This window comes from Mus caroli, unplaced genomic scaffold (assembly GCF_978045245.1).
Source record: "Mus caroli unplaced genomic scaffold, Mus_caroli_1 scaffold_2, whole genome shotgun sequence".
Classification (NCBI taxonomy): Eukaryota; Metazoa; Chordata; class Mammalia; order Rodentia; family Muridae; genus Mus; species Mus caroli.
The window spans coordinates 149820785-149845454 of NW_028227257.1; the positions used below are offsets into that span (position 1 = coordinate 149820785).

Sequence of the window (24670 nt, forward strand, 5' to 3'; positions counted from 1 at the left end):
CTGTGTTGTGTTTGAAGAGGTTGAATCACGTACCAGGAATCAAAAGACAAGAGAACGCTTTTAGAAGGGGTGGGTATGTATTTGTGGGGTAGATTGTGGAGATGATTGGTATCATGGGCACACACTTACCTTTGGACACTTCGGGTTATATATGTTAAGTGTGTATAGCTTTCCTTGTTGTTGGCAGAATCTCATTATATTGCTCAGGCTGGCCTTGAAATCTTGGGTTCGTGTCCTCCTGTCTCAGCTTCCCAAGAGGTGAGATTTTAAATGTACACATCACTGTGTGCAGCCTCTTTAAAAAGAAGATTTTATTTTATTTGGGGGGGGTGAGGGGTTGGCTTGAGACAGGGGTTTTTCTGTGTAGCCCTGGCTGTCCTGAAGCCCCCTCTGAAGACCTCAAACTCAGAGATCCACTTACCTCTGCCTCCCAAGTCCTGGGATTAAAATCACCAGCCCTGGTAGGCGATTTTTTTTTAAAGATTTATTTATTTATTATTATATGTAAGTACACTGTAGCTGTCTTCAGACACACCAGAAGAGGGAGTCAGATCTCAGTACGGATGGTTGTGAGCCACCATGTGGTTGCTGGGATTTGAACTCGGGACCTTTGGAAGAGCAGTCGGAGCTCTTAACCACTGAGCCATCTCTCCAGCCCCCGCGATTTTATTTTTAATTATTACTTGTATGTATATGTTCATGAGTGTAGGTTTGACCACATAAATACAGTGCCTGTGGAGATCAGAAACTTGAGATCCCCTGGAGTTGGAATTTCACAGGACAAAGAGCCATATGCGACCTTAACGGTTGAGCTCTCTCAGTTCCCCCTCCCCCTTTTGTGAGATGGCTTCTTATGTAGACCAGGCTGTTTTCAACTTTGCTATGTAGCTGAGGATGACCACAAGCTTCTGATCTTCCTGCCTCTACTTTCCGAGTGCTGAATTTACAGGGGTGCGGGCCACACACAGTTCCTGAGGGATTAGAGATGGAACCCAGGGCTGCCTGGGTTTGCGCTAAGCAAACACTCCACCAACTGAGCTGCAGCCCCAGCGCTGTACCAATGGCAGTCATATCTCAGGGATGGGGCTGGAAAGAATGCCCGAAGTGTGCCAGTTATATATTGCATGTCTTAAGACCTTGCATGTTTTAGAGAAATGAAGCAGGGATTCCTGGGCGTGCTAGGGACTCCTAGCAGAGCTGTTGAGACTGTGTCAGTAAAGTCCTGGAGCTGGCCAGACCCTCGCACGCCTCCCATCTGACCTGGCTCGAAACCCTTCCTGGGATGCTCTAATGCATTCTCTGGCTCTGTTCCACTGCTCTTCGGCTCCGGCTCCGCTTCCTGGGCCAGTCCTCCCTGCTGCTCCTGTGTGGGGCTGCCCTCCCCCTGGCACTCTGATCTGTGGCTGTAGCTTCAGACCATCCACTTCCCGACATCCTCCTGCGAGCTTGGTCCATCTGTGCTTGCAGGCTCTGCTGTGTGTACCAAACCCTTTATTCACACGGCCAGAGTACACGAAGTCTTCCTCCCCTGTGCGGACTCTTCCTTTATGTGCAGGAAGCAGACCCAGACTCACCCTGAAGCCCTTCCCCCTTTTGCTCGAGACTCCCTCAGAGTCTGCAGCCAATCTGTCACTTACGGTTGCATTTGCCAAGTGTCAGCATGGCTTCCTCCTGCTGCTCTCACCTTCAGACTGTGGGGACAGTCTCCGGGCCTCGGTCTCCCGTGACTCCAGGCAGATCTGTGGTCACGATTTTGCAGAGCAGCGTGTGCTTTCTAAAGGGTCCAAGCTCCTTCTCTGTGCATTGAAGGCCTTGGAAAATCTGACCCTATACCCTCTCCAGCTCCATCACCCCTGCCCATACCCTGGTGTCCTCCCAGCCTCACCTGCTCTCAAGGGAGACAAACCCATGGGAGTCCTGGCTGTCTCCACAACCAGGCATCAACAGTGGCTGGCACACTTACCCATCCCCCTCTTCAAAGCAGAAACCCCTAGCCTCTGTACAAGGTGTAGTCTAACCCCATTCAGTTTCGGTTCCCTGGGTCCAATTGCTTTTTTGTCCATGAGACATAGTGTATCGAAGTCCACAGTGAGCTATCTTACTCACTTGAGAAAAAGCAAAATGTGATAACTGTACCCCGACCCTTTCTGCTCTCCAAGTGCAAGCAGCTGGTTCTTTCTTTAAAAAAAAAAAAAAAAAAAAAAAAAGATGCAGGGTGGGATGCATGTCTTTAAGCCCAGCATCCCTGAGGCAGAGGCAGGTGGATCTCTGTGAATTCCAAGCCCCTGCCCACTTATCAAGTTCCAAGCCAGCCAAGGCTACATAGTGAGACCCTGTCTCAACCAAAAAGAGGGGAAAGCTAGAGAGATGACCCAGCAGTTAAAAGCACTGACTGCTTTTTCCAAAAGACCAGGGTTCAATTCCCAGCACCCATATGACAGTTCATTACTGCCTGTAACTCTGGATCCAGGGACCCGAGACCTTCTTCTGGTTAGCATGGGTACCAGGCACACACACTTGGTACCCTTATGTATATACAGGCAAAGCATCCACATACATAAAATAAATATAAGAAATTATTTTTTATTTCATTGGGTAAGTGTGCGCACGTGTGCATGAGGGTACTTAAGGAGTCTAGGAAGGGTTTCTGATATACAGGAGTTAAACCTGTGAGCTGCCTGATATAGATGCCGAGAAGCAAACTCTGGCCCTCTGCAAGAACAGCAAGTGCTCTTTACTACTGAGCCATCTCGTCTGCCCTAGAGTGCTTGTGTGTGTGTGTGTGTGTGTGTGTGTGTGTGTGTGTGTGTGTGTGACCTGTCAGCTTTTGGCATCTGAGACATTTTCTTTTGTAATGGAACATTAATTATATATAGACACAATGTGTCTAAAAGGAGGAGAGAGCAGGGATGCTAACTCTGGACGATGCTCAAACCAAATTTGGTACTGTTGATGTAAAGCTCTCAACAGACACCACCTCCATCCTCAGTGTCATCATGGAAAATGCTAGAGCTGCTGTCTGGGACCAGTGAATGATGGAGAGGGTGGCTCCCTGGAACTGGAAGCCATAGAAAGAGACAATAAACTTCCCCCTCTCTCTCTTTTCAAACAGGATCAGTTTGACAACTTGGAAAAACATACACAGTGGGGAATCGATATTCTTGAGAAATACATCAAGTTTGTCAAGGAGAGGACGGAGATTGAGCTCAGCTATGCCAAGCAACTCAGGTAAGACAGCCCGGAGAGACGGCTGGGGTGTTGCACACACAAAAGGCTCATTTCTCTTTTTATTAAAACTTTCATTACATTTATTTATTTATAGGGCAGGGGAGTGTGTGCCGGGGTGCTTGTGTGGAGTTGGAACACAACCCAAGGAGTTGGTTTTCTCTCCTTCTATGGTGTGAGTGAGTCCTGGGGATTGAACTCAGATCATCAAGCTTGGCAGCAAGCCCCCCCTACCCCCACGCCCGCCCGCATCTTGCCTGCCAGAAGCAAGCAAGCACGATTTCTGTTCTCATTTCACTGTGTGTGTGTGTGAGAGAGAGGGGGAGAGAGAGAGACAGTTCTTGTGAAGTAATATATCACTGGAAATAGCTGTTTTTAATATAGAAAATTAAGATGGAAAATTAATTTTTATGAGAGCAAAATTAAAAAAAAATCTGTTAACTTAGGTTTGCTCAGTTTTCAAGGCCTCATGTAACCCAGGCTAGCCTTGAACTCATTGTATAGTGGAGTCTGGCCTTGAGCTCCTGCCTTCGCTTCCCGAGTGCTGGGATTGCAGGTGTGCGCCGTCGCTCTGAGCTCAGTCCCTGCTGTAGGTACTGTGTTTCGTTATGGTTTCTTTTGCTGTGCTGTGTTCTGGTTTATTTGGCAGCACTTCCCAATGAAGCCAGGGTCGTGTGCCTCTATGTAAATCCCCACCCCCAACTCCATCCTCTGCACTCGGCCTCTAGGCTCAGGTTTTTAGATTTTTTTTTTTCTTTTTTTTTTTTTTTTTTGTTTTGTTTTGTTTTTCGAGACAGGGTTTTTCTGTGTAGTCCTGGCTGTCCTGGAACTCACTTTGTAGACCAGGCTGGCCTCGAACTCAGAAATCCGCCTGCCTCTGCCTCCCAAGTGCTGGGATTAAAGGCGTGCACCACCACGCCTGGCAGATTTTCTTTTTCTTTTAAATTTTTAAAAAATTTTATTTACATTGGTTATCTAACTTCATGCATGTCTGTATGAGGGTATCTGATCCCCTGGAACTAGAATTAAACAGTTCTGAGCTGCCATGTGGGTTCTGGGATTTGAACCCAGGTCCTTTGGAAGAGCAGCCAGTGCTCTTAACCACTGAGCCATCTCTCCAGCCCTGTTTGTGGTTTTTTTTTAGTGATTTTTTTTCCCTTTAATTTTGGAGAAACTTGGCTACCAGTAAATTTCACGTTGGAATACCCATTTGTAGGTAACCCCCACATGTGGGGCTCTCAATTAGCCCAGCCTCCCACGGATCCCCAATTCTCCCAAGTAACTTGGCTCCACAGAGTCTGCTGTGAGTTTCCCTCGGAGGTGAGCCCTGGCTGTAATCCTTAAGAGTCTGACTTTGTCTGACTCTTGTAAGCTTTGTCTGCACTGTGGTCATTTGTTTATGTTTTCATTGCCTTTATTGTTTTGCGATGCGGGTCTCCAAGGTTTCTCGGGTCTGCTGTCACTTGGAAGCTGGCTGTCCCCATTCCTGGTGATTCCCCCCTCTTCTTTTTCTCTTTTAAAATTTAGTTACATTATCTATTTATCTTGTGTGTGGAAGAGGTGAAAGTGCCACTATTGCATCCTGTGAGGTCAGAGGACAACTCCCGGGAGGTGGTTCCTCCCACCATGCAGGTCTCTAGGATTGAACTCGGGCTGGCAGGCTTGGCACCAAGCACCTTTACCCACCGAGCCATCTCGCCAGCCCAGCACACTCCAGCGGGTGCATATCTGAGCCCTTTTCTTTCTTCTTCTTTTTTTTCTTTGAGACAAGGTTTCGCTGTGTAGCCCTGGCTGTCCTGGAACTCACTCTGTAGACCAGGCTGGCCTTGAACTCAGAAATTCGCCTGCCTCTGCCTCCCAAGTGCTGGGATTAAAGGCGTGCACCACCACGCCCGGCACCCTAAAGGAAGCTTTATCGTAGGAGCAGGACTGTGTTGACAGAGAGAAACTCTGCCTGGCTTTAGTAAGACTTGGACTTGGTTAGTGTTTGCAGTGGGAATAGTCCCAGGAGGCAGGATTTGAAAAGAACTGTCCTAAAGATCGATTGATTTTAGCTAATTCCAGGCACCTGTCCCCAAAGAGACAAGTCAAAGTAAAAAAGCAGAGAAAGGAGACTCGCTCAGTGTGGCCACACTGGGAAGAGAAACCAGGAAGTCCAGAGGCCTCCGAGTCTGTCCTTGGGTCCTGACAGGTCAAGTAAATATAAAGCAAGAGTGTACAAGGGTAGGCAGTCTTGGTCCGTCATGGTCTGTTCATGTCTTAGCTCTAGTATGTCCTGCATGGTGATGATAAGGTGTCTGAAGTTTTCATCATCACAGTAACAACCACTGTGTGTGTGTGTGTGTGTGTGTGAGAGAGAGAGAGAGAGAGAGAGAGAGAGAAGTGTGTATGGGAGGTGTGGAGTATGTGTGTATGTGGGAAGTGTTTGTGTGTAGGGTGAATATGATATCTATGTGTGGGAAGTGTTTGTGTGTGTGTGTTGTGTTTGTGAAGTGTGTATGGGAGTATGGAGTGGGGGGGAGTGATATGTGGAATGTATGTGTGTGGTATGTATTCCGGTGTGTGTGTATAGTGTGTATTGTGTATGTGTGTGTATGAGTGCATGCATGCATATGTGTGTGTGCGCACACACACACAGGTCAAAGACAACTCCATGGAATAGGTTTTCTCCTTCCACCTATAACCATGTTCCTGCCCTTCCAGCCCAGCTTTAGCTTTTTTAGCCCCAGCATGAAATTCCTTGGGACATTTTAGTTTCTCAAAGGCCGCTGTTTGAAAGGAATAAGGCATGCGTCTGTATTCTGTTCTCTTTCCCGCAGAGAGCGAGCGCATGCGCTTTCCTTACCCTTTAAGATCTGAGAAATTATGTGGGACATGAGATATTTTAAAATTGTTGATAGAGGACTGGGGCCTGAGTTGGCTAGGAAAGGCTTGTCTATGTCCCATGGGGCTCTGGGCTCCGTCCCCAGCACTACATAAACTCGGATAGGGTACATCACAGAAGCACCTGGAGGTGGAGGCAGGAGAATTAGAAGTTCAAAGTTATCCTCAGCTGTGTCATCAGCAGGACGGACACATTCTGTTTACATTGAGTAGCTGGCATACAGAAACCAACCAAGAAAGTATGTTCCCTGCTGGCTGGGTCCAGATCAATCCCTCGAGTTCTGCAAGAGGCTGGGTCTCACTCGCAAATGGCTGCTTCACCAGTTAGTACCGATCTGTTGCCATTCGTGAAGATGAGTTACATGTCTGGCTCATTTGGGAGGCAGAGCTAGGTGGATCTCTGTGAGTTTGAAGTGGAAGGAGAGCCAGCCATGGGTCCATTGGACTTCCTTAGTTTTGTGTCTTTGTTTCTCTTGTGCTTCCTCCTGGTGCCTCAGTCCAGGTGCGTTGGAGGTCTGTCTGTGACTATAGTGAACTTGAGAGCGGTCTTTTGTCCTCCTTGGAAGCATCCTTCTCCCCTGGAGACCAAATGACAGTCTCTTGGGTTCCTCCCACCTCGAAGATTTTATCCTTGCGTCCAGCGGTCAGTTCCTGTTTCTTTCCTGTCTCAGTCCGTGCTCTCTCCTTGACCCCAGCTGTGACTGTCTGTAGTGCCTGTGGATGGAGCAATCACTCACCCCCAGACTTAGCTCTCCAGCTGCTCCTCTCCCAGACTCCAGAAACAGCTTACCTAAACTCATAAGGATTTCTAAATAATGCCTTCCTGCATCCACATCTGCCCGACCCTTGACCTTTCCACCTCTCCTGGGAGTGTGTGACCCTCCAATCCTTAGGACAGGAGCCCCAGGGCTCTCTTCACCAACCCATCAGGACACACCATCCACTCCACTGTCCATACTGACCCAGGATCCAGCCACTTCTGGTTGGCTGTGTGCTACCTCTGGGTCCAGGACACCGTTGTCTCTTGCCCAGATCATTGCCAGTTGCGTCTGCGTGCTGTCCCACCTCTACTGGCTTTCTATGAAGCAGACACTTTAGTTCCTTGGCCACTCCCCATTTCCTTCTGATTAGATTTCCAAAGTTCTTCCCAGGGAGGATGCCTAAGAGTCTCGCATGCCGGGCCTGGGCTCTTCCCTGGCCAGGCCTTTTTCCTTTACACAGGATCCCTACATGGCCTCCCTGAGAAGGCTGGGGCCAGTCAGAACATTTTCCTTGTGGACAGCTTTGCCTTTTCTGAATAACTCCATGCAGTGTGACGGTGCATGCGTCCACGCTCCTACTGGATGCTGAGAATGCTCTTTAATGTCCCTGTCTTGGCGCTGTGGTTATCTTGCTCCTTTCTTGTTAAACTAGATAAAGCCTGGTGTGTTTATTCAATGGCCAAACGGTGTGGGTTTTTTGCCCAGAGTTCATTTTCTGAGTCTGACATTGCAGGTCTTGTCTGTCTCGGGCTTTTCTGCCATTCCGGTTTGTGTTTTAAGTTCATCTCTAGTGTGAAATACTCTTGGGGGTGTGAGTTGTTTATTTTTCTTGTGTGTTTTCATTTTTTCTCCAGGCTGGGTTTTCCCTTCTTCTCTCCATGTCCTTGTCCCTCTCCCTTGTTCTTGCCATCATCGTCCTCATTCCACCCCACCCACTACCCCCGGCTTCTGACAGTGCTTGACAAATCTCTTCACATTGGGTATGCTTGACCTGGGGCAGTCTGATGAACTAACTGGCTGTGCTCACCCCCTACTCCCCAGTGCAGGGGGCGATCCTGTGCCCGCTTCACTTCACAGCTGTACGATTTGGGGCACGTTGTACCCTGGGAACAACTGTAAAAGGTGAATGGTGGGAATTTTTGCCTTTTAAAGTTGGTGAGTTACTTTTCTCACCCCGCTGACCAAATGCCAGCATAGTAAACAATGAAGGGTTTGCTCTGGCTTGCAGTTTTAGGGGGACACAGTCCATCACCATGGCTGGAGCTTGAGGTAGCTGCTTCCACAGTGAGGGTGGTCAGGAAGCAAAGAGGTGACTTCTACACGCTTCCTCCTCCTCGTTTGGTCTGAGACCCCAGCTCGTGGGATGGTGCCGACCCATACAGGGTGTATCCTCCCTCCTCAGCTAAACCTCTCTGGAAACGGAGGCTAGCTGGCCACAAGACCCCAAGGAGAGAAAGTTGAGAGTCTTCTGGCTGACCCCAGCATTCTCATTGCACAGTGACGCTAGCACATTCATCACATGTTGTCCCTTCCCATCTGTGGACTCCGAGGACCTGGGCAAAGTGTGGGCTTGTCTGTGGTCTCCACTCCTCAGGTCTCAAGCTTCAAGCATGGGGAAACCCTCATAAACGTAGGGATCCCATGGGGGCATGCCTCTTCTCCTGAATAACCCTGCCACGGCCCAAAGCGCTAGGAGTTTCGGGACAGACAATTGCTCCGCATCCCTAAGTTGGACCTCTTCCCCAGCTGATTCTCAGAGGCAGCTGTGTCCAGCCTCTAGAGAGAACAAACCCAACAGGTCAGCCCCAGAGAGAACCAGAAGAAAAAAATAGAAGTATTGCAAGGGACAGTCACTTCCAGTGATATTGTCAGGGCAGGTACCTTGTCCTTGAGTGTGTCCTCTCTGTTCAGTTTGCTTCTGTCTGAACTGGCTCAGGGCAATGGCCTTATTTCCCTTTGTGTCCATTCTAAGTTGCCTCCAACATCCTCCATCTCTGCTGTTCTCAGGAACACCTTTCCAAGTTGTTTAGACTGAGGTGAGCATCTTGCTTCATTTGTTTATTGTCTGATAATGCAAACTTTCCTACCTCCCCCCTCTCTGTCTGTGTGTGTGTGTGTGTGTATTCATATATATGATTTTTTAATTTTTATTTTATTTTATTTTTTTAAGGCATAAAAGCCCCAGCTGGCTTTGAGCTGATTCCATAGTCCAGGCAGGCTTTGAACTCAGGATCTACCAGCCTCAGCCTCATAAGTAGCTGGGATTTCAGGACTGTGCTCTGGGCTGATTCCTGGTCCCCTTCTCTCTGGTGCCTTCCATTTGCTGGGCGAGCAGCCTCCACCTTCTGCCACCCTGATTCAGATGTCTCGTGGTAACTGTTCAGAAAAATAAAAGAACAGATCCAAACATTCCTAGGCTCCACCCTAGACGTTCTGGTTCAGGGCACCTGGAAAAGGGCCCAAGTATCTGCTGTAAAAGTCCCCGTGGATCACAGGGTCGGCCAGATCGGAGCCAGCAGCCTCGGGAACTCATGTTTTCCTCTCTGCTTGTTCGTCTACCCAAAGAGCTGGATGAGTATAGGAAACACACTCAGCAGATCCAGAAAATGTAAAGATAGTGTTCTGAGGGATTCCCTGCGTCCGTGTTTAAAAAACAAACAAACAAACAAAAACAAAAAACTAACTTAATACAAGGCTGGAAAGCCTGTCCCAGGGCTAGAGGTTGGGGAGGGTTTATAGAGAAAGAACCTTGGACTAGGGGCTTTGGGGATGCCTCAGTAGATAAGAGTGTCTGTTGGCCAAGCATGAGGATATGAGTTCAAATCCCTAGCACCCACAGAAATAGCTGATCGTGACCGTTTACATCGATAATTCTAGAGCTGCAAGGACTGGAGACTTGAAGGTTACCGGGGCTTGCTGGCTGCCAGCCTGGCCCTGAATTCTGTCTCGAGGAAACAAGGCAGAGAGCGGGAGAAGAGGGCACTTGCTGGCCTCTAGTCTCTGCGTGTGTTTGTCGAGACTTGGGTATGACTACACACACACTTTTACTGGAGGCTTTGCTAAAAAGTGGGGTAAGGGGGCGGGGCATGGTGGCGCGCATCTTTAGTTCCAGCAGTGCGATCTCTGGATTTGAGGCCAGCTGACTATCTACTGAATTCTAGGAAAAAGAGGACCTCAGGCACTCAGGAGGCTGAGGCAGGAGGATCACCACAAATTCTAGGCCAATCTAGGCCACACTGAACAAGCCTTTAAATTTTATTTCATTTTTAATTAATTAATTAGGTTTTTTTGTGGGCAGCTACAGTGTGCATATGGAGGTCAGAGGGCATCCTGTGGGAGTCAGTTCTCTCTTATGACAGTGTAGTTCTAGGGATCAAACTCATGTTATTGGGTCTAGGGACCAACCTTTATCCACAGATCCCTCTTGCCAGACCTTATAAAGCAACATTTGCCACAGCTAGTCAGGCTCCACTTCCTTCTGTTCCATTTAACATTTAAATTACCTTATGTTCAGGACTAGAGGCTAAAAAGCAAATGTGGGGGGCTGGAGAGATGGCTCAGCAGTTAAGAGCATTGACTGCTCTTCCAGAGGTCCTGAGTTCAATTCCCAGCAACCACATGGTGGCTCACAACCATCTGTAATGGGATCAGATGCCCTCTTCTGGTGTGTCTGAAGACAGCTACAGTGCACTCATATAAATAAATAAATAAATAAATAAATAAATAAATAAATATTTTAAAAAATGAAAATGTGGATTTAATTTTTGTTGTTTGTTTTGAGGTGGGGTTTTTTGTTATTGTTTTTTGTTGTTGTTGGGGTTTTTTGGGGGGACAGAGTTTCTCTATGTAGCCCTATCTGTCCTAGAACTCAATCTGTAGACCAGGCTATTCTCAAACTCAAAGAGATCTACCTAAAGGCTTGTGCCACCACCACTACCACCTGGCAAATGTATGTTTGTTTCTTTTTAAACCAGTTTGAGAATTTTTATGTGAGGTCTGAACTTAGAAGTGGAGTTTTCAATTTGTAAGTTATGATTAACAAAAGAAGTGGTTACTATTTAAAACTGCATACTAAAAATATCTGGAAGGCAGCCACAGGGCTCTTCTTTGAAATCTTTTGCTGAACTCAGCCCCGCCCACCCCACTTTGTTCCCTGCCCACCCCTCCCCACCCCTCCCACCTGGCTTTGGAGTGACTAACCTTCATTGCTCTTTCAGTATGAAGTGCTTCTCCTTTTTTGCCTTTTTTTCCTCCCTTAAAACAAACATTTACAGAAAATGTTGCTTTTTTTTTTTTTTTTTTTCTAGGCAGGGTTTCTCTGTGTAGCCTTGGCTGTCCTGGAACTCACTTTGTAGACCCGGCTGGCCTCGAACTCAGAAATCCGCCTGCCTCTGCCTCCCGAGTGCTGGGATTAAAGGCATGCGCCACCACGCCCGGCTCAAAATGTTGCTTTTTAAATGTGTTTATTAGGTAAATCTGGTACATATGCACACTTCTATAGAAGAGTGGTCTATGGGCTTAAGTGTATGTATATCCTGTTATTTGTTGGACTCAAAATTTTTAAACATTTTTAAATTATTTATTGCTGTATATCATATGTGTATTGAGGGTGTGTATACCACAGTGTGCAGACATCCCAGGACAACCCTGTGGGGTCCTGGGGAATCAAACTCCGGCCATCAGGCTTTTCCGCAAGCTGCCGCTACCCCTGAGCCATAGCCATCTTGATGGCCCCACAATGGGCTTTAATTGTACAACTTTATGACTTTAAAAAAAAAAAACAAAGCAAAACTCGTAAGGTGCATGCGTCATCTGTCATTCCTGGTTCCTCTGTGTACTTCCAAATAAGGTGACATATCTTTCATTTTGGTCTTAGGAATCTTTCAAAGAAATACCAACCTAAGAAGAACTCGAAGGAAGAGGAAGAGTACAAGTAGGTGCATTGCTGGCAGATGTGTAGTGAGATGAGATGAGTGTAGTTGGTGCATTGCTGGCAGATGTGTAGTGAGATGTGTGTAGTTGGTGCATTGCTAGCAGATGTGTAGTGAGATGTGTGTAGTTGGTGGTTGGGAAGTGGGTGGGAACTGCATCTTGTCATATAAGTACCGTCCTACCTTCCTGTCTGTGTCCATGAACCTGGGGGGACACAATGAGAACCTAGACCCTGAGCCACTGGACCCATTTGAGACTGTTTCCATTAAACTATAAGAAAAAGTATAGGAAGTGCTGCAAGCCTGTGTGGGGGTTGGGTAAGCCCTGGAGCGTTGGCTCTCAGTCTTCCCAACGCTGTGACCCTTTCATACAGTTCCTGGTGTTGTGGTGACCCCCAGATGTAAAATGATTTCATTGCTACTTTGTAATTATAATTTTGCTACTGTTATGAATTGTAATATAAATAGCTGATGTGCAGAACATCGGATTTGCAACCCCTGTAAAAGGGTCATTTGACACCCCACTAAGAGGTCACAACCCACAGATTGAGAACCACAGCCCTAGAGTCTGGGCTCCCTTCTGTATCGCCAGAAGCCTTACCTCACCTGCTCATCCAGCCAAGAGCCTTGTCTGTCTCAGTCAGCAGCAATGGGTCACTGTGCGAGGTGGAAGTACCATCTTTGATATAGGTCCAGGGGCCTGGTGTTCTTTGCGGACACGGGTGGGTGAGTTTGCGACCATCTCTGGCCTGAGAATAAACAGAGGCAGAGGCTGCATTTCACAGAGCACCTGTGGCCGGGTTTGGGTTGTAATTAATTCTGAGCTGTTGTGTAATGAACCGGCAAGATCCTCTGGGAGGCAGATGCAGGGCAGACTGATTTTAATTACTATTTCCTCAAGTGAAGCGAGTGAGGCTGGAGGTGGGCTTGAACCGGTGCAATCTGTCCTCAGGTACACGGCTTGTAAAGCCTTTCTTTCCACCCTGAATGAGATGAATGACTACGCCGGGCAGCACGAGGTCATCTCTGAGAACATGACGTCACAGATCACGGTGGACCTGACGCGCTACGTTCAGGAGCTGAAGCAGGAGAGGAAATCGGTAATGCATATTGGGGTGTCCTCCTCCAAAGACCAGGATGTTCTACCTGGGAGACACAAGGAGTGGGGTGTGGTGGCTCACACCCGTGCTCCTAGCACTGGGGGTGTTGGGAGGAGGCAGGGCGAAAAGTTTTCTGCAAATTCGATGACCACATGTGATACACAATGAATCCCAGGCCTTCAAGGCTGCATAGTGAGACCCTGTCTTGGCAAAGACAACCCAAAAGGATCCAGATGTGGTACTGCACACTTTAAACAATCTAGAAGTAGAGGAAGCAGGTGAATCTCTGTGAATTCAAGGCCAGACTGGTCTACGTAATGAGTGCTAGACCAGTCAAGGTGGCATAGTGAGACCCTGTTTCAAAAACAAACAGGGGGTTGGAGAGAGGGTTCCTTGGTTAAGGGCACTAGCTGCTCTTGCCGAGGACCCAGGTTCGGTTCTCATGGCCCACGTGGTGGCTCACAACCATCTCTAACTCCGGTTCTAAGGGGATCCAAGGCCTCTTCTGACCTTCCTGGATACAAAGCACAAGTGTGGCATGGATATATGAATGCAGACAAAATGCTCATACAGATTAAAAATAAATATAAAGCCAACAAAATTAGATCCAGGTGGGACAGTGCACACGGAAGGGCAGCTGATCAGACATGCAAGGCCGGTGGGTGAGCGGTGGGTGCTACCCGAGTTCACGTACCGTGTTGTGACCTGTGTGTAGAGGTCAGAAGACAACATGCAGGAGTTGATTTCTTTACCTGCTGAGCCATCTCATTGCAGCTGTGTCTTGCCAGTGGAGGTTCTAAAAGCTTCCTGTTAGTTAGGCTTCCCACAAGATTGAATTAGCCGAGCCAAGCGGCCATCCTCAGCTCCAAGGTTGGAGACCTAAGGCTGACAACAGTCTCTGCTGGACCAGCCATTAAGGACAGTGTTTTGTTGTTTTGTTTGTTTGTTGTTTTGTTTTTCAAGGTAGGGTTTCACTGTTTATCCCAGGCTGTTCAAGAACTCGATCTGTAGACCTCTGCTGGCCTTGAACTCAAGAGATTTGACTGCCTCTATCTCCTGTAGGACTGGGATTAAAGGTGTTCGACACCACACCCAGCAAGACATTTTAATTTGTGAAACAGCTAGGAAGCAGTAAGACTGAACCCTGGGGCTCAGAAGAAAACATTACCACCCAGTATAAAGATAAAATGTGTGCACAGAATCTGCAGCCAGCCCAGGCCTGCTGTCCTGCTTTTGACCTTGCCTTGACCTTTGCAAAGGTTTCTCTTCCTGTTTAGGGCTCTCAGTTCTCACCACTGACCCTTCTCTGCTCACAGGGTTTAGCATTTTAGCCTGCTCCCCAAACAGAAACTGCTCTCACCTTTGTAGCAAGTACTGGTTCTGTTTCAGGAATGAGTCAGAAGATGGACAGCCCATGAGAGCCCCGCCCCTCCCGGTCCCTCGCCTCCAGCTGTGTGGTCCTGTCCGAGGCTGGGTTCACTGGCCTCAGGGTCTTTGTACAGGTTTCCTCCCTGAGAAAGCCTTTTGCCAGACCTCAGGCCCGTTCCTTAGGAATGTTTCCTTCTCCCTGCGGACTTTCCCATCTACTGCACTTAAAATGCCTCTCCCTTTTCACCTTTTCTTGCTTTGCAATGTTTTGGTTTTTTGCAACAGGGTTTTTGTGAGTGTAGCCCTGGCTGTCTTGGAACTCACTCTGTAGACTAGGCTGGTCCCCAATTCAGAGATCCCCCTGCCATGCCAGTACTCTTAACTTTCGAGCCTTCTCTAATCCCTTGCATTATTCTTTTTGTATAGTGTTTATCCATATTTTGGGGGAAGCTGGAGAAGCATTAGAAACAGAACCAGGCCTGTGTGTATCCTAATCATGCGATCACACGCCCCACTAACCCTGCCCCACAGCACCGTGAGGTGTTGTGTGGAATTGCTTGCTGGGTTTTTTCCTATCTCATATGAAGACGTCTGCTCCTCTAGGACAGGGATGTCCATGCCTACTTCATCAGGCATACAGAAGGCAGGCATGCAGGAAGTGCAGGGGAGAAAGGAATGGCAATAGCTGAGAAATAATAAATGTGGCCAGGACTGGGAGTGCAGCCCAATGGTGAGTGCTTTCCTAAAGTTTACCAGTAAGGGACCAGAGGTGCAGCTCAGTGCTGCAGACCTGCCTCTCATATACAGAGCACTGTGTTCCACACTAGCATGCATACACACACACACACACACACACACACACACACACACACACACGTTAATGTCTGCTTAGCTTGTAGATAAGGATCGTTATATGCCTTGGGTAGCTTGTAAATGGAGTATCTCATTTATTTATTGTTAATCATCATTTTACAATCTATTATGTCTTCTCCTAAATCATATGCCTTAAAAATTTTTTTTAAAGATTTATTTCTTTTAAGGCAGGTAGTGGCAGCACATGACTTTAGTTCCAGCACTGAGGAGGTAAAGGCAGGTGGATTTCCTGGCATTTTTCTTTTTGGTTTTTCGAGACAGGGTTTAGGGTTTCTCTGTATAGTCCTGGCTGTCCTGGAACTCACTCTGTAGACCAGGCAGGCCTCAACTCAGAAATCTGCCTGCCTCTGCCTCCCAAGTGCTGGGATTAAAGGCGTGCACCACCATGCCCGGCAGCAGGTGGATTTCTGAGTTTGAGGTCAGCCTGGTCTACAGATTGAGTTCCAGGACAGCCAGGGCTACACAGAGAAACCCTGTCTCAAAACATTGTGTGTGTGTGTGTCTGTGTCTGTGTGTGTGTGTGTGTGTGTGTGTGTGTGTGTGTGTGTGTGTGTAAAAGAGTATTTGCCTACCTGTGTGCCTGGTCCCAGTGGGGTCAGAAAAGGGTATCTCACACACTAAGCTCCCAGCTCTTCCCACAAGAGCAGCCAGCACTCTTAACCACTGAGCCACCCTTTTGTTTTTAAGGAGTGTCAGTCACCAATAACCAGTGCAGCCCTGGCAGTCAGAGGTTCTGTTAGGAGATCTGCAAACACCACTCTATTTGTCTATTTGTTGGAGCATTAAATTCGGCTGGCATTTAAGAGCATTGTGAAATCCCTAGCATGCTGGAAAGAATGTCAACAAATACAAACTTGTGGGATGTTCATACGTGGCCTTATGAAGCCATCTCTTCTCTCCTATGTCATAGCTACCATTATTTTGAAGGAATGAGTAGTTAAATGTGCCAACACAGGCCTTTTCAGCATTTGGGAGTTGAGGCAGGAGGATTACAAATTAGAGAATAGAACCAGCTATCTAGCAAGACACCACCTCAAAAAAGTGTGTGTGTCTGTGTGTGTGTGTGTGTGTGTATGTATGTATGTGAACGCGTGTGAGTATGTAAGAGTGTGTGTGAGAGAGTGAATGTGTATGTGTGAATGTGTGTTGTGACCATGAGTATGTGTATGTGTGTGTTTGAGCTTGTTTGAGTGAGTGTGTGTGAGTTTGTATGTGTGAATATGTGTAAGAGAGAACAAGATGGTTCTGTGGACAGACCTTGGCCCTCAAGACTGATGACAATGACCCTCTTTTGATCCCCAAGATTCACATTTTGGAAGCAGAGAACTGACTCCTGCAAGTTGTTCTCCGACCTCCACACAGGATGCGTACATACACCCATAGATACAAAATAACATTTAAAGATAAAATAAAGCCCAGCATGGTGGAGCACTCCTTTAATCCCAGCACTTGGGAGGCAGAGGCAGGATTTTTCTGAGTTCAAGGCCAGCCTGGTCTACAGAGTGAGTTCCAGAATAGCCAGGGCTACACAGAGAAACCCTGTCTCGAAAAACAAACAAACAAAACAAACAAATAAAAAAGATAAAGTAAAAAAGGCCAGTGTGGTGGAGAATACTTAGGAGGTAGAGGCAAGAAGATCCTGGACTCAAGATCTTTCTCAGCTACACAGTGAGTTTGTGGCCAGCTTGGGCTGCAAACAGCCTGAGTGGTGGAGCATGCCATTAGTCCCAGCACTTGGGAGGCAGAGGCAGGGGGATTTCTGTGAGCTTGAGACCAGTCTGGTCTACAGAGCTAGTTCCAAGACATCCAGAGCTACATGGCAAGGTCCTGTCTCAAAACAACAACAAAAAAAATCACAGACAAAACAAAAAGCATGCAGGACTGTGTCCTGTGTCCTGTTGGTATTTCAGTACACTGATAGTCTGGGAGATTGGTTAGCCCCACACCCTCTTTCAGATTGCAGTAGCTGACATTTGCTACGACTTCAGGTTAACCTTTCCCATAGGAGGTCTGGTATGGTACCTACTGCTCAGGAGCCTGGAGCACAAGGAGGTGGTTTGAGTCTGTTGGGTCATACACCTGGGGGTGACACACAGGCACCCTGGACCTCAAGGCTAGCGTATGATTTTATTTCTAGGTTACCCACAAGGCCACGAATTGTACGGTATCAAAGCTCCTGCTTCTACTCCAGGCTTCCCTGCCTTTCCTTAACACTGGCCAGAGGATCTCATTTCTGGGTTTCTGCTGAGGTCAGAACAAAGTGTTGATCTGAGAAGTCTGTTTTCTTGTCCCTCTTTTACGTAGGTTACAGGGCTTGAACTCTGGTTGGCGGGTTTACTCACTGGCTGAGCCATCTCCCTGTACTTTAAATTTAATAGAAGAATTGTTTTCTGTGTGTGTTCTGGAAAATGGATTGTTTTCATAATCAGATAGTTAACAGATAACTTGTCATTCATTCGTAAATGAATTTATCACTCCAGGACTCAAAGCCAGACCCTTGAACAAGCTACACTAGTACTCTGAGCCCTTTGCTCACAGTTCAGCGGTTTGTTTATTGTTTAAGTACTTTTTATTGTTGTGTTGATCTGTAGGCTTACTGGTTTTGACTGGCTTAGATTAGTTAAACAATTCTACAGTCAGCTCTTCTTAGCTCTTTGTTTTGAGACAGGGTTTTGCTATGCTCCAGGCTATCCTGGAATTTAGGATGTAGCTGAAGGGGGCTCGGCCTCTAAGGGGACCGCAAGCTGGCCCCATGACATCTGGACTAGCTTTTTCCTATGTGTGGGAGGTAAGATCACCTCCCACCCCTACCCCCACCCCAACCCCACACACACTGAGTTCCCAGAAGTGAGATGAGCTTGTATTCTCTCCGCATACTGGTTTATGGCCTTGGGTCAACCTCTTATCATTTACTAGATTAACTGTCTCCAGCCCATACCAATCATTTCCCAAGCATCTCTGGGCCCTGCATCACCGAGACCCAGACTGAGGTCCAGGTTGATGTATTAGAATGGCGGGTTGCGTCTCAACAGCACACTAGGCCAAGACAGTTCCACATGGAAGAGGTTTTATTGGGAGAGAAAAAGAGAAGGTGGCAGCAGAAAGAGAAGAGGGGGAGAGAGAGGGAGGGAAGGGTGTTCTTATTCATATGGAACAGATAAAGGTGGGAGGTGAGCCAAGTGGATGCTGGGAATATGGTGCCTATTGCCTTGGCAACAGGTCTACAGGTTGCAGGTCCCGCTGTCGCCTATGTGATGTGATAGGTTTGGGAGGTCCTGATGTCAACACAGGCCATTGAGGAGGTGACAAATAGCTCCACCGATGATGTCTGTACAGCAAGGGACCCACCCACCCGGGGTCCAGCACAGTGAAACCCTCTAATCTCAGAGGCAGAGTTTGTAGAGACCAAGGAGCCCAGATGTTCTTGTCAGCCCGTGCAGAGTGGAGCACCAGGCGCACGCACGTATCTCTGCGGCTGGAGAGGCTGCCTCACCAATCACTGGGTGGGCACTGAGCTAGGCTCTTCAGCAGGAACTAACTAGGAAGTTGTAGAGGAAACAATCACCGATGCCCTTGGTGGCACTTGAAGCTTTCACAAGCCTCAGCATTCACCTGCTGGTTGATTGGTTTGTTTTGTGACAGGGTCTTTTACAGGCCAGGCTGGCTGTGAAGTTGCTGTGTAGCTAAAGATACACCTGGTCCTCCTGGCTGTACAGCCCAGAAGCCAGGATGGTCAGCATGCACTGGCCCGCCCCATTTGTAAGGTGCTGGGGATAATCCAGGCCCACTGAGCCATTTCCATCACATGGACCAAGAAGTTTAAGCTTCATTGCGTGTACTTGCCCTTCCAGCCCTAGTGGTGTTCAGGGGTGGAGGGTTCAAGGCCAGCTAGACTATACCAGGGGACCTGGAGTCAGGGTTGGGGGTGATATCATCCCAGCTCACAAGACAGCCCCTGCCACACGTGCTGTCTGGGGGCTCCTTCTGTCTTTGTCCTTTTAAAGTCTCTGTGTCCTTTGTTTCCATCTGTGGAAACTGAGCTGTGTTTAAAATTCCAGAGGGGTGACTGCGCCCGATGTGTGCTCGCTCCTTTACTTTTCCTGCTTGGTGTTTGAAGCGGCTGTTTCCACAACAGCTCCGTTTTGCTTTCTTAACCATCAGGGGTTGGATGAGTTGGCCACACTGCCGCCTTGCAGGGCGAGCAGTAAGCACGTTGCCACCTGCAGGACAGTAGTCACTGAAAGAACTGTCATCTCTGTGTCCCTTGAAGCTGATGTTCCCTTTTCACTAGCTTCCAGATGCCCTTTCATTCATTTTCTGCTGCGGTTCAAGGTTGTTTTGAGACTGTCTTTGTATGAACCGTTAATTGGCCTGAAACTCTCTTTGTAGGTGGCCAAGTTGGCCTCTAATTTAGCAATCTCCTGCCTCAGCCCCTGCCTTGCCCACCTTATCTCACCCCACCCCCAAGTGTCAGGATTTCAGCCTCATGATACAGGGTCCATCTTTTTCTCCCCTGAAACAAGGTTTTGCTATGTAGCCCTGGCTATCCATCTTGCTATGTAGACCAGGCTGGCCTCAAACTCAGAGATCCAGTTGCCTCTGCCTCCCGAGTGCTGGGAAGCACTGCCAAATTCAGGCTTTTCATCCCTCCACCCCCTTCTCTCCTGTTCCTGTACCTGTGGTGGCCGAGGTCAGTACTGGGCACCTTCGCTCATCACCTGATTTCCCGAGACGGGATCCCACACTGAATTTGGAGCTTGACAATTTGGCCAGGCTGGCTGGCCAGTGAACCCCGCCTGGGTTCCTCCTATGCCTGCCTCCCTGGTGCTAGCATTACTGTGCTACTTCCAGCACTCAAGCAGGGGGATGTCTGTGAGTTCCAGGCCAGCCTGGTCCAGAGAGTTCCAGAACAGCCAGGGCTTACAGAAAGGCCCTGCCCTGTCTTATTAAAAAACAAACCTGACATGAAAATGAAAACAAGTGCTTTGTAGCTGACCTCAGATTCCTCTTGGCTTCTCTTTTCTTTTTCTTCCATTTATCTTTTTTTCTTTTCTTTGTTTTTCTTGTTCTCTTTTAAAGTCTATTCTTGTGTTTTAAAGAGAGAACCAAAGCTTCCTATTACAGGGAGAGTAACTAGTGTCCCTCTGAGTCCCCAGAGATGGCATTTCCTGTCGCTTTTCTGACAGGAGAGAAGAGCGCTGGTGACTTCATCCTGGGCTCCCAAAGCAGCCCTTATATCTTTGTCCTGGGAACAATCACTCTTTATTCTGAGCCGTGAGGGCATGGTTCTCCAACACACTCCCTCACTGTCCCAGGAAGAAGTGCCCTGCCATTGTTTGTTCGTAAACAACAAGTGCATCTGGCAAAGCTGCTTTATTTGTTTAAGTTTTCTAACTGTTCAAACCACTGTTTCCCCTCCAAGGAGCCAGCTGGAGCTGGTGACCTCCTCCTGAGGGCAGTCATGCGCAGAGGGATTGGGGGGGGTGCGTGTCTCCATGGGGGAGGGGGAGGGCACGCCCAGCAGAAGAAAGGCTGGAGGGAGTACCCCTCATGCTCAGTGTTTGGGTGTTGGTAGTGAGGGTCAGTCTCTGAGGTGCCCTGATGGAAGACAGCCATGTAAGGCGCATAGCAAATGTGAGTGCTTCCCACACACTTACCTAACGGACAGCCAGAGAATTTCCTGTCTGGGTTTTTATTCAGAATCACCCAACATATGATTTTTTTTTTATTTTTATTTTTTTTTTTTTTGGTTTTTCGAGACAGGGTTTCTCTGTATAGCCTTGGCTGTCCTGGAACTCACTTTGTAGACCAGGCTGGCCTCGAACTCAGAAATCCGCCTGCCTCTGCCTCCCGAGTGCTGGGATTAAAGGCGTGCGCCACCACGCCCGGCTTATGATTTTTTTTTAAAGGTTTATTTATTTATTGAGACAGGGTCTTGCTCTCTAGACCAGGCTGGCCTGAAACTCACAGCAATCCAGCTGCTTCTACCTCCCTAGTCCTAGGACTAAAGGTATGCCACCGTACCTGGCTACTTTTATTGTTTTTAAATTGTGTGTGTCTGTACACGTTAGTGCAATGGCTGCAGAGGCCAGGAGGGGGCGTTGGACCCTCCTGTGAGCCACCAGGCACATGGGCTGAGAGGGGAACTGAGTCTCTGTCCAGTCTTGACTTTTCATTTTTCATTGTACATATCAGCTTATTCATTTTATTCTTGTGTGTGTGTCTGTGTTGGGATAGAAGGGGAGTTGAGCCCGGTTAAGCTTCACTAGGAAGCTGAATCCCCAGCCCTTCTTTTGCTTTTTATCTTGAGACAGGGCTAAAGATTTATGTACTAAATCGCCCGGGCAGGCCTTTACCTTCCCTTCTCTCTGCCTCAGCCTGTGTGTTTAGGACTTCTGTTTGTATACCACCTTCTGGCTCTTTGAACCTCAAGTTCTTTTCAACACACAGCCCGGGAAGTGTGGAAGTGGTTCTCTGGATAGAAGACCCCAGTGGGGTGTGGTTTGAGATGGGCTTTCCATTCTGACTGCCTTTTTTTTCCCCCAGGACATCCCTCCCGCTTCTTCCTGGCCTCCACTCCTTCCTTCTTACAAGCTGTGCACAGCTTCCGGTCCATCCTCCCCTGCAGTGTTCTTCACACCCTGTAATCCGCAAGCTGGTTCTCCCTTAGCCTTGCCCCTGGCTCCTCTAAGCCTGAGGCTGTGTCTTCCCTTCTCCCCTGCCCTTTGAGGCAGTAAAGACCAAACACTGAAGGGTTAGGGCTGGAGCGATGGTTCCCCAGTTAAGAGCATCTACAGAGGTCCTGGATTTATGGGTTCCTAGCACCCACATGAAAGATTGCAGCTATTTATAACTCCAGCCTTGGAGACCCCAGGCCTTCTTCTGACCTCCTCAGTATCAGGTATGCTCAAGATACACAAAATACACGCACCCAAAACCCTTGGACATATAAAATTAAAGTAGCAAAATAAAAGAAACTTTAATCTTTAAAACAAAAAAACAGGATGTTCAAAGTTGAACTTCGTAAGACCTTGGAACAGTGACCTCCGGAAAGACAAGAACTTGTCCCTTTATAAAGTATCATTGTTCAGGCAAAAGGCTGGCCTTGTCCCCCAGGCTTCCCCAGCACTTGGTTGTCCCCAGACTCTGCTGAGTTAATAGATCTGAGTACGGAGGCTCAAGGAAAGGAGGTTTTTGCAGAAGCCCAGAGTAGGATGCTAGGGACCTGACACTTCCTGTTAATCACTTTGCCATCCCTCCTTACCGTGACAGTCAGGAAGCAAGTGGCTAAGAAGGGAAAGTTTATCCAAAGGAGCATGTAGGGGCCCAGGAGGCTCAGTGGGCTGTTTGCTTTATAAACACCATCTGAATTTGAATTCCTAGCACCCATGTAAAACCCCAGTGTGGTTGTGCACACTTGTAACCCAGCGAGGGGAAGCAGAGGTGGGCAGACCCCAGGAGGTCACCAGCCCACCAGTCTAGCAGAACCAGTGAGCTCTAGGTTCAGTAAGAGAGCTCCAAAATAAATACATTAATAATAATAATGTGGAGAGTGATGGTGGGAGCCACTAGCCTTTGACCTCTGGTCTCCACAGGTGCACATACACACAGGAGAGTATTTACCAGGAAAACCGGGGGAGTGGGGGCTGCCCCTGCTCCTTGTCCTCAAAGTCAAGGGGGAACCCCTGAGTTTACAGTGTCCTTGGTCAAGGGACTCAGCCAAGCTGGCAACCTCCCTGGCTGGGCAGCTTCAGGCAGCAAATCTCATCAGACCCAGAGGGCAGAGCCTTTACCCAGCACAGGTCCTTCAGCCTTTGGCCACGCAGACAAGGTCTACTGATCCCATTAATGTGTCTGTTGGAAGTATGTTAAAGGGAAGTGGTAGTTTTAAGATGCTGAGTGAGAGAGATGCTGTTTCCTCTGTGTAGCTGTAGCGGGTTTGTTGCTGTTGTTGTTTGTTTGTTTGTTTGTTTTCCTAGCGCTTTCGTCCTCGGTGGTCTCTCCTGACTCTAACTACCCACCTAAGGAGGAGGTTTCTCTGGTGTATGTTTCATGCTAGCCCTTCTCAGCTCTCAGACCCCAGGCTGCATTGGACAGGACTCTGGGATCTTCTAGAAATACTAGCCTTAAAACTCAAGATATATTTACCCCCTCCCACCATGGTCCCCCTTTTTTCCTCCCTCTGAAACTCAGGCCAAACGCAGGGTCATTCTGGACTTTAAAAAGAGACTTATTTATTGGGCATGTGTGTTGCGGTGTTCAGTTGGAGGCCAGAGGACAGCTCTGTGGATTGATTTGGTTTCTCCTTCTGCCTTGAGAGACTCTGCTAACATGCCTTCAGGTCACATGTGCACAGGGGAAGCACGTGACTGGAGGTCAGAGGACAGCTTTGGGAAGGTGGTTCTCATTCTCTCCTTTTACCCCGTGGGACCCCAGGTAGAACTCTAGGTATCTATCCGTCTTGGCACCAAGCACTTTTATCCACGGAGCTATCTCAAAGACCCAGGACTTCTGTTTATTCATGTCTGATTCTGACCTCCCAGTGGCTTGGCTAATCAGAGGACATCTATGGTGGTTGCTGGTGGAGCTGGCAGTAGCGTGCTTAGAGTTCTCCCACCTGCAGCGTCACCAGCAACAGCCTCCATTCTGGAATCTTCCCTTCACACCATCCAAATCCAGACTCACCCACGGTCTCTGTTCAGTCAGACCCTGAGCCACCAGGTCCCCTCTCTCATCCCCTTTCCTAACAACTCACCCTGACCTGCTTCTCTGGGGTCCTTGGAAGTTAACACTAGTCATATGCCTGCCGTGAGGCCTTTCTGTTTTAAAAGATTCTAGAGCTAGTGAGATGGCCGACACATTGAAAAGAGAGAGCCAACTCCAGCAAGTTATGCTCTGGCCTCCATATGAGCTGTGGCATCCACCTATCATATGCTCACCCAAACACAGTAATGATTCACCATTTTAAAGGTTCTAAGGTGCAATTTCTATTCACAGAGAGCCCACAGCACTGCTTGTACCATCAACATCTGTATCTCCCTGAACTAGGAACAAAGCAAATATCCACCAACCAGTGAGCAGCTACAGAAATGTGGTCCATCCTCTCGGTGGAATCTTACTCAGCCAGACAAAAGAATTAGTGGGCAGATACGTACTACGACAGGACGAGCCTTGAAAGCGTTCTTTCATGTGAACAGGAAGAAATAAAGTCAGGAGAGGCTGGGGGACAACTAAGAAGTACAATTCTTCATTTGTGGGACGTGGAATATAACATGTTAAATGACCAGTGCTCAAAAGATGACCCCAAGCCGGGCGTGGTGGCGCACGCCTTTAATCCCAGCACTCGGGAGGCAGAGGCAGGCGGATTTCTGAGTTCGAGGCCAGCCTGGTCTACAAAGTGAGTTCCAGGACAGCCAGGGCTACACAGAGAAACCCTGTCTTGAAAAACCAAAAAAAAAAAAAAAAAAAAAAAAAAAAAAAAAGATGACCCCAGTGATTGCTGTATGCTTTTCTTTTTAAGATGGGGTCT

General features: G+C 48.0%; 1 protein-coding gene across 11 annotated transcripts in view; it reads left to right on the forward strand.

Annotated features, from left to right (window-relative positions):
* Fnbp1 (formin binding protein 1) overlaps nucleotides 1-24670 on the forward strand; it is a 118651-nt gene that overhangs the window by 34455 nt on the left and 59526 nt on the right. For all 11 annotated transcript variants that reach the window (XR_015046552.1, XM_085835037.1, XM_029470991.2 and 8 more), the window contains exons 2-4: nucleotides 3113-3228; nucleotides 11746-11802; nucleotides 12753-12900. Coding sequence is in view for 10 of the 11 variants with exons in the window: in XM_085835037.1 (XP_085691163.1) it covers nucleotides 3113-3228; nucleotides 11746-11802; nucleotides 12753-12900 (321 nt within the window). In the remaining variant the exon portion in view is untranslated. The remainder of the gene's footprint in view (nucleotides 1-3112; nucleotides 3229-11745; nucleotides 11803-12752; nucleotides 12901-24670) is intronic.